At 29.9% G+C, this 10,646-nt stretch overlaps 1 protein-coding gene and 1 long non-coding RNA gene across 2 annotated transcripts; one reads left to right on the top strand and one right to left on the bottom strand.

Annotated features, from left to right (window-relative positions):
* Nucleotides 1-475: 475 nt before the first annotated feature.
* Nucleotides 476-1,471, bottom strand: LOC107883591. Its single transcript, XR_001679398.2, has 2 exons — nt 1,408-1,471; nt 476-1,166 (listed from the first exon to the last, which is right to left on the bottom strand). It is a non-coding gene; the product is annotated as an uncharacterized LOC107883591 (long non-coding RNA).
* Nucleotides 1,472-5,728: 4,257 nt separating this feature from the next.
* Nucleotides 5,729-9,903, top strand: LOC100165251 (pyridoxal-dependent decarboxylase domain-containing protein 1). The gene is made up of 15 exons (XM_003244053.4): nt 5,729-6,098; nt 6,480-6,626; nt 6,694-6,899; nt 6,982-7,159; nt 7,227-7,374; nt 7,437-7,564; nt 7,626-7,697; nt 7,910-7,993; nt 8,064-8,165; nt 8,222-8,299; nt 8,370-8,468; nt 8,527-8,688; nt 8,763-9,003; nt 9,070-9,222; nt 9,286-9,903. The coding sequence occupies exons 1-15, from the start codon at nt 6,039-6,041 to the stop codon at nt 9,549-9,551; spliced, it is 2,124 nt and encodes a 707-aa protein (XP_003244101.1). The 5' UTR covers nt 5,729-6,038; the 3' UTR covers nt 9,552-9,903.
* The last annotated feature ends 743 nt before the right edge of the window (nt 9,904-10,646 follow it).

Raw genomic sequence — 10,646 nt, 5'->3', positions numbered from 1 at the left:
GGAGCCTTGCATTCAAGCCTTGCTTTTTTACTCAAAAAATAAAATATTATTGACAGTTATAGAAAAAAAAAGGTGGTTCAAATAAAAAAAATATTAAAATTGAATTATTCTACGGGGTCTGATTGTTTTTCCTATTTATATCGAGTCATTACCTTCCAAAGGTGTATTTCTAAACAATTTTATACAGTTAAAAAAAAATCATCGAAATATGTACTATGAAGAGCAGGAAAAGGAATAATACCTATTATTATATTAGTAAAAATGTTAAGACGCCTAGCCGCTTAGCCGCGGTTTGTCCATCCCTGCAGGGATATACCATGGTATATTGTATATATACAAAAGTTAGGTTAGGTTATACAATACAATATACCTATTTAAATCGCCGCATAGGCGTGCGCAGAGATTTTGTATAGGTGCGGCACAATTTTTTCTTGTAGGTATGTACTCAGTTTATGTTATGGTTTTATGGCAATACTACGGTTAAAATAAAAAAAGACTATATTTATACAGAATTACACATTACTACATATAATAAGTACACTAAACCACCTAACAAATAGTTATAAGACTAATCGTCGATTTCCTGGACCTAATGTCTTGAATTCTTCGATTATTTCCCCATAATCAATTTTTGTGCATACTTCTTGTTCAATATTCATAAAAAATAAGCTGTCAAGACGCTCTTGATCCATACTAGCCCGAAGTTTTGACTTTACAATGTTAAGCTTGGAAAATGCTCTCTCGCATGAACAACTTGTTACAGGGATTGTAGTAAATAATTGTAATGCTTTATTGAAGTTAATAAAAATATCTGCTCTGTCAGAATGATTTAGCCATTGAACTTTGAAGCCACTGTGTTATAGTTACCGTTGATGTACCTTTAGGCATTTCTGTGTTTGAAAAATTTTTCAGTAGTTTGATTTCACTTTTTAAATCGTCGATATTAATGTCAAATGTATTTGATAAACAAACGTATTCATTTTCACTGGTTATAAGATTAATTAAATTTCCAACTGCAGAAATTATACTCAAACTTCAAAGTTTATTTATTATTTAATATTTTACTATTTAATTCATACCAGGTACTTCTTTTATTTGATGCACAGTTTTTACTACATCACTTGTGCTAGGTGTCAATATTAATGGATCATCTGGATCAATGTCATCTAAATTAATTAATATAATTACTTAATAATTTTAAAATTAGTTCGAATTATATCAACAATAGTTTATTATTTTAAAATTTTTTATTAAATAATATTATATATATTTGTATAATATTACATTGCCTAGGTGAGTATTCGATTATATTGACAGTGTTTAGTGCTTATAAAATGCTAATAAATATTAAGCTTTAGTGCTTTACATAGGTAATTATTATTACTAAAATAGGCAAGAAGTACTTACCAGAATTAGGTTTTGTAGATTTTTCATAAAAAAAATCATGTAAAGTCTTCATCTTCTTATTTTTGTTATTCATGTTGAATTGAATATTATAATTAATATTATGTTATTATACAAATAAAATATAAAATAGTCAACTATAACAATATGGCATATTATGCAATACATCAATAATATCGGTAGATATTAGGTACTATCGGTAGATTGCGATAAAAACCAGGTTTGGTAATATGGAGTACGGTGCCGGGTAAACAGATTTTCGGCGCTGTGGCCTGTGATGGCCGGCGCGTCGACGTAAAGTTATAAATAGATATAAATATTTCATTTTAACCGCGACATGAAAAGTGGCCGATTTGTACCGCGACCCGTTGCGGCTTCTCTGCCTGTTAGCCATTGGTTCTCAACCTATACCACCTCCTGCCCGGCAATTAAACGCGGCAATTAATTTAATTACTTTATGAACCACTAAGGCGAAACGTCCGCTAGGTTCGCGACGGTCATCGGCCACTTTTCATGTCGCGGACTATAAATTAATATATAATGGCGCGTTATCTTGATGGATTGTATTGCCACAGACTATTTTGTGGAACATGTTGTATGGTAGGAGTTTAGGACAGCTGTCTTATCATAATTCATATGATTATTGTCCGTCTTATTTTTATATTATAGTATATTATAGTATACCTATATGCATCTCGTGTCCTTAATGAAGATGGATATATTATATTCATTGATCATTGTCTGCTTAAACATTGTAGGTATTGTTTAAATCGAGCGTCTGGTGAACTACATAATATACCTATTTCAATCTGAAAACATTACAAGAAAATGTTTAGTCCAAAAGTTGTTCACATCATTATTATATGGCAGCAGTAAGTTGTATTATAGCTCATCGCACGTTCCATATACCTACCTACTAAAAACAAAAATAAACGTTTTATTTTTCATGTTTGACATTATATTTTAAATTAAGGTTTGTTTACTATACCTACTTATTTTGCTAAATCACTAATAGCTCATTTAGACTAGGTACTCAAATTCCCGTTTCTTAATATATCTTATTATTATTATTTTATTTTTTTCTAAACCAATTCATGTCATATTTTTCCTTGCTGGATTTTTAACACAATTTATACAATTTTATTTATTTTGTATAATATATGTATAACACTTTTAAGTTATATGCATTCTTTACTTATTTAAAAATATTAAATAATGTAATGTATTACAGACAGTGTTCTAATGTGGTATTTTACTAACATAACAATAATTATTACCCAAATATAATACCTATATAAATAAATTAACCTTTTATCAAAAATGATTACAATATCGCATCAATAGTACGCAATACGCATATACTATATTGTTAAAAATAAACCATGCAAAGACTGCTTTTTATATGTTATTACAGATTACTTAGCTATAGTTACTTAGTTTGTTTAAAAAAATATTCGAAATACTTAGCGAATTCTGATTTAGTAATATTATCATGAAGTATTCAAATTCATATTCTATAAACTACTTGTTAAGTATTCGAATATTCCAACTAAATACTTTTAAAAATAATTTTACCCGAGTATATTAAATTAACTTTAGTATATTATTATGTAACGGTCCAAACGAATAAACTCGAATTATTGCTTCCTGGTTTTTTTTTTAATGTTACTTAAATTTCCTCCAGATTCCTAATCAATCATTCACTTGAAGTGTCTACCACATTACGCATGTAGTTGACCATTTAGTTCTAGAACTGCCTTCAGTAAATTTTATGAGTATAATAAATCCATAGTTTTGATATAATTTTACTTTGAAAATTAAATTCATAACCAAAGAAAACTCGCCTGAATAGCACTTGTCTTATATAGGTACATATTATATTTATAAATAATTTATTGTTTATAAGTATCTATACCGTACAGCTTTATACAAACGATAGATGAGAATCCGGAATTTGACATTTTAGATACCACACGAAAAATGTGAGTGGACATGCGAAATATAGTTAAGACTAATAGTCAAGAGGCTGCTTGGTATTTACTTAAAAAACTGATGTCTATAATAGTAATAAGTGTCGTTTACATTAACACCATAATATAGCCAAATTAAATTTAAAAAAAAGATAAAAAAGACTAAAAATAAGTAAGGAACGACAATTTGGCAGAATTTTGTAAAGAAAATTGGTTTGAGAAGTACCAGAAACGACCTGATGAATTAAAAGATGTCACCTTGACACAATTCGTTTCTATAAACAACAAAAACAAACAAGGTTTTTACAGGAGGAAAGAAAGAGGAAGAAAATTGTGACATTACATTGTCCATTTAGAAATTAAGAGAATGACATCTTGGCTGAAATAAAATTCATTAAATTCTACAAGAAACACAAACAATTATTTTTAGACCGGAGGAAAGGATCCAAATTTGACAACTATACTGTACCGCGAAGACGGTGAGCAAGACAATGATGATGAAACTGAAATTTGAGATACTGCAAACAGATTTCCGGACCCCATTCCGTTTCAATAATTGTATAACAATCCCCGCGATATTGTAGACAGGGATCATAATATATTAACTTTTATGAATTTACTAATTATCATTTATTTATTATACATGCGAATATGCGATACATACCATAATATCTTAGGATTTAAATGTATAAATATATCTAAAATTTATTTTTCACAATTTATTTTTAATATAAAGAGGCCATAAAAATAATAAGCAAAAACTAATAATCGATATATTTCGATATATAATTGATGATAACTGATAAGTGTGGAACATCTCCTATACTGCAGTCACCAATACTGTATATTATATATAAATAACTATACATTTTAATCATAGACTACGATGTAAAACCATTCAAACTATACCAAATATATCTAAACGTAGTCAGCAGTCATAAGTCTAGGGCAGAGGACTTATAGCCATAAAATGTCACCAAATGGCAAATATGCATTTATATGGAAAATAAAATATATACCTAAAATATGCATCTATACTATGTCTATAAATAGCGTGAATTTCCGGTGAATCCTTTCTTTTTGATAAAGGTAGACAACTTGTTGGGAACCTTATATTAAAATGTCTGATATTGGCTATACGAATAAAAACTTTTATGAATTTCTAACTGAACAAATATGTACAACATTTAAAAAAATTATCATGGCTATAAATAGCTCAAATAAACTCAAAATAGTTTGAACATTTTATCATGGGTGGAGATGCTAATATACAATACATATTTGGTGAACATTTCAAGAGTCTACGCGGTTATTCGTTTTGAAAATACAACAAAATATCAATAATTTACCGATGTATATCAAATAAAGCAAAAAATATAAGTTCAAAAGCTCATAAAAAATTAATGTTCTGTTTAAGAAACCTTTTTTTTTTATTATGTATTATACTAATATATATATAATTAGGTACAATAGTGTCTATAAATATTTAAATTTAAGTACAAACTTAATATTATTAGGTAGGTATACTAAATTAATAATACCTATATATAATATATATTATTACATGTAAAATATTATATAGATCCTAATTTTGGAGCGTAGCGGAAAAAAAATTTTAGCAAGATAAAATATAGCCTATAGATCCTTGGAATAGTGTAGCTTAATGATGGTAAAAAAAAATGTTTAAATCAGTTAAGTAGTTCCAGAGATTATGCCCGTATATATATTATAAATAAGTAAATAAATAAATAAATTATCCCGAACAAACGAACAAACAACTTTTCTTCTTTATATATTAGGTAGTAAAGATTCCATATTCGTGTACAGGTTTTTATATTTTTTAAAAAATGTGTATGATAAAATCTAAAAGCTTTGGGCATTAACTTAAGCCACTCACAACAATAATAAATAAATAATAATTAATATTTTACGGACTGACAATTAACGTAGGTACCTATAGGAACACCTACCACACGTCTACACCTAGTGCCCTAGTCTACGCCACAGAATAATAATATAATAACAAGTCTACACCAGCTACTACACCTCAGAATAGATGAAATGCCTACACGAACATTTTAGGCACCATTGACCCGTAAATCACATGCATGCGCATGAATGCATGATCGTAATAATTATAATGATTATAACTTACAATTTAATATACAGTAAATTAAAATTATAAATTAATTAATAATAATGTTATTAACTCTGTGGTCATACCATGGTCTTCGATTACCATATACCATGACCACGGCCGGTACGCGTGTAGATAATAATCTACGTTATCAATACACCGTTATCAATATCAATACGTACCACAAACACTTTTGAATTTACGATAACAATATTATTTTAATATGTGTAATATAACACAAAATGAGTAAAATCATAATATTATACGTATGTTAAATTTTCAATGCACTATTTTATATACGTAAATCATTTCGGTTGTACTTAACACTGTCGTTGCTTTGATTTGTTATTCAAATAACGAGCGTATTAACTTCACCGTACACCGTACTAACGTGTAATATCATCGCGCGCCCCACACACATGACGACGACACGTCGATATTATTCTGTTCGTTTTTACTGCAGTCGTTGCTGTTGTTGACGTTATCTTTACAATTGAACGAAAGAGCCGCCGGTCGTCGCCGACATCATGTCATCACCTGACTCCGTCAACGAGACGAAATCTGACGTCCAAGTCCCGGATCATGAAGTAAGTCTGCTTGAACTTGGCACGGCAGCCAACGACAGAGTTGTCTTGCTTCTGTATGGATTTGCGCTTCTTTCGTTCTGTCATTTGCATCGTGGATGTATTATATAATATATATGATACCATAGCTACCAGAACAGCGACTAGTAAACAATCTGTGCGCGCCCGACATTGATCTTTAGGGATACACTATTTATGCATTTTTAGAGGCCACCAAAATTATTTTATCAAACTGACTTACAAAACTGTACCTAGATTTATAGTTGCCTCCTGAATTTTGGTTAATGCAAGGTTTAGATTTATTTATAAAAATAATTACACTGCAGCTTCTCTTCACTGTTCTGTGTTTAAAGATCATTGTTATGTTTTGTTTTTAAATTAAAGGTAGAACATTCTCCTTTTGTGGAATTAAGTGAACAGTTCAATTATGCCCTGGATAATCTGGACAACAACCAATTAAACACCCAGTTGACGTCTCATACCCTGCCATTGGGTTCTAAGACATTCTGTGATATTCTGGCATCATTACAAGTATGTTTTTAGGGTATGTTAATTTTCTATAGTGTGCATTATTGTAAAACATTTGTTATTGTCATAGACTCTGGTGTTAAGTCAAAACAAGAAAGAAAACGGAGAGGGTTATGAAGAAAATACCCTTCCAGTTCTTCAAGATCTGGACAAATTCAGTTTGACGTCATATTCTCTCAGCTATTACATTAGTCACTGTCTGCCCAATGAACAGACTGTGCCCGTTTTGTCTTTGGTCAACAAGTCTACGACAATGTGGATATCAAAATTATTTCAGTCAGTATAAACATACGCTTAATACATTTTTTTAATTGCTTACAGCTTTTATATTTTAATAACCATTTCATCTTAAATTTAGATTTTCAAACTGTGGGGCATTTTATACAGAAAATATGTTATTAAGTTATGAAAGAGTGTTACTGCTTGCTATGCACCGTATGTTTGGTCCAGAATACTTAAATCTATCTGAATTTCCAATAGTTTACTGTACTCCAGATCCAGTATTGGTTGGTACGATAAAGAGAACTGCTTTACAAGTAATACAAATTAGTTGACAGTTAGTTTTTTTTTCAATTACAATACTTATTAATAGATTTATAATAGATTGGAATGAATGAAAAATGTGTACAAATTATACCATCCCTATCAAATGTACTGTGCCCTTACAAAGCAGACTTAGGGGCATTAGAAACAATCATCACAAATGATGTGGAAAACCACAGAAAACCTCTTATTGTTTTTGCTAGAGCAGGTAATAAGTTAGGTTTTATGTTTGGCTTACGCTAATCTTAATGCTTATAATATTTATATCAGGTGCGCATGTTACTGGTCAGATGGATGATATCGTAAACCTAAAAGAACTATGCAGTAAACACAATATTTGGTTACACTTATCTGGTGACAATTTATCAGGACTCGCTCTGACAACATTTAAAACCAAAGTATTTTAAATAATTCTTATAATAATATTAAGAGTTTTTACTAACTGATTATTTTTTTCAGAGCACTAATCTAGCTGATAGTATGACATTAACTCCAAGCATTTGGTTGAATATTTCTGCACTTCCCGTTATCGTATCCTTTTAAAGATGGAAATATTTATAACTATATGATACAGTTATTCAATCTTTGCAACTGTATACAACAATTAATATAAAATATATTTTTACTAAATTAAAAAAATGTTCTCTATTTTCTGTAAATGTATTGAGTTTATAATGCAATATGATTACTATTTATAATACATAGGCATATTTCAAATTATTTTCCTTAAATATAGTTGTTAGACTTTATTTGATAAACAATATACTAGTACAGAAATATTGAATATTTACAAGAGTAAATGTTTACCTATTTGGACGTGTTTTCAAGTAAGTATTAATAGTTAAGTACTTTTTTATTTCATCATTTTAAAACACTAAGACAATTATCTTTTTTCAGGCTTTAGGACATGATGCGCTTGTACTAAGGATACAACAAAAATTTGAAATTTGTCAGCGCATACATAGTTTGGTTAAACGTTATGACTGTCTGAGGATATTGGTAATAATGGTAATTTTTTTTATTGACAACAAATTATGTTTTATTTTTTTATTCAGTGTGAAACTAATGACCAAAACAGTGAGTCTAATGAAGAAACAGTCGCTGAAATTATTGCCAACCGAGAGAATATTCCAGTTTAGTTATTATTATTTCTCATCCTTATTCAAACATTCTGTATTAATATTAGTTATTTTTTCCTATTAGGATCTATTACACAATCTATCGAGTTGTCTTGTCATCCAATTTGTACCAAAAGACTGTAACCAAAGAGTTTCTCCTTATTACGATAAACTAAATTCTTGGGTAAGAAATATTTCTACATAATCAGGAGATGTGTTGGCATATTCATTTGTTGTTTCAGTTAGGCCAAGTGCTGGAGCGAGAAATTCCAGAATCACCTCTGGAATTGTGCGAAATTGAGACCCTCGGTGTTGTAGTAACGTTTTCCCCTTTTACTGTTTTAAATTCACTAGTAACTGAAGATGATTGGGAAACGTTTAGCATATGTTTGGATCAACACATTGTTAGTATAATATTCATTTATAAGTAAAAATAACAATCGAAACATAAGTTATTTGTTTCATTTGTCTTTAATAGGAAATTTTGCTAGCAACAGTTGATTATAAAGAAAAACTAACTGGACTAATCGCCAATCTGCCATCATTAGAATATGTCGAAATCGATGACTGGGCAGGACTTGGTGCTGTACGGTACGTGCCACAACTGTGGCGATCGTCCGACCAGCAATTGGCCACTGATCAGGCAAAACAAGATTTGAATCGACTAAATGTACGTATCGTGCAACAGCTTCGTTCAATTGACGCTGCTTTTTCGTTAGGTAAGCCAACTAGTAAATACATATTTTTGCGACTAGTGTTTTGAACCAATTGGTCTGAATATTTAGGGGAAGGAAGTGACGGATTGGCCTGTGTTCGTTTTGGTATGGTCACGGCTGACACAGATGTGGCAGAATTGTTGTCTCTAGTCCAAAGTACTGGGCGTAAAGAAGAAGAGTCTACCAAGTACATTGATTCAATGGCCGAACTCGTGAAAAAGGGTATGAAGAAATGAAATACTGATTACCACTAAATCTAGTATTTAAACATTTCAATCTTTTTAGGTATAGAAACTGCGACTGTAGACTTAAAAAAAGAAACCGAAGAAAAAATATGGCAAGAAGGCATTTTACGGCATGTACCAGTTTTTGGGAACATAGTTAACTGGTGGTCTCCACCGGCCAAAAATGCAGTGAAAGGCCGTTGGTTAGATTTGGAGGCAGGGGTGGTTCGATCGACCGAAGTGATATATGAAAAGAAGGCACAAGTAGAAGACTCTGATGGCAATGAAAATGTACCTGCTGCAACTGAAGATGTGCCGATGGAGTAAAAGCAGCTAAACACATTAAGTTTACTGATATATATTTTTATTTTTTTTTTGTGTATTTATTTTAATTAATCATAAATTTGTTTTTGCTCGTCAGCATTCAATAGTTACTACAATACATTTATTTCGATATTAATATGAATTTTAAAAATAATATTTATTCATATTTTGGTAGCGTTTTTACTTTGTTAGACATTTTAAACCTGTTCTTTTATTTAATATGTATATTATTATATATTTATTTTACTAAAATTGTTTAATCATAATAAAGTACAACAATATTTATTAAAATATCTTATAAAATGTTCTTTAGTAGCGACTACATTTTGAACAATACATTAACATTACATTTTAGCAAAACATTTATGAAATCTATAATGGTTCCATATGAGTTTTTCCACCAGAGTACCGCAACCAACCAAGTGGTTTGAAGTGTGTTCTGTCTACTGTCAGCAACAAAATTAAAATCAACACCCTAAGATCATATTTTTACTTAATTAAATGAATAATAATTGTTTCTGTTGAAATATTTTTAAAAACTACTACATCGCGCTATTTGTGATTATTGAAGATCTTCAGACCAAGAATATAGTATTTCCATAATATTTTACTAAGGCTTTCCACCACTGTTGCTGACATTAATGTCTACAATGAAAAATAAGTTATGTATTCTTATTGACAACAGTAGTTTGGCGTCATATTTTTGTTTGTGCATTGTATTATTTCACAAACTTTTCCTCATTCATAACTTAAATAATTGTTATCATCGTAACATAATTATGAAAAATGTATTATTAGTGTGGTAACAAATCATTATTTATAAAAAGTTTGCCATTTTATGTGAGTACAATTCTCTAATTAATGTTTTCAAAAATAAAAAATTATGATATAATTGAATTGTTATACCTACCTATAATAAAATAATGAAGCGCAAACGGGATTTTTTTCTTAGTGGGTTGTGTTAGTAGTAACTTTTCAGAAATAACACCACATACTAGTGATATAACAGAAGAGAGACATTTTGTAGAAACACATATTCATAAAGGAAGGCATTTAAAAGGGGGGAGCTAATAACCACTGATATAAAATAGTAAAAGA

This window comes from Acyrthosiphon pisum, chromosome A1, assembly GCF_005508785.2.
Source record: "Acyrthosiphon pisum isolate AL4f chromosome A1, pea_aphid_22Mar2018_4r6ur, whole genome shotgun sequence".
NCBI lineage: Eukaryota > Metazoa > Arthropoda > Insecta > Hemiptera > Aphididae > Acyrthosiphon > Acyrthosiphon pisum.
Note: the sequence above shows the minus strand (reverse complement) of the source record. Positions and strands in the feature narration are given on the sequence as shown.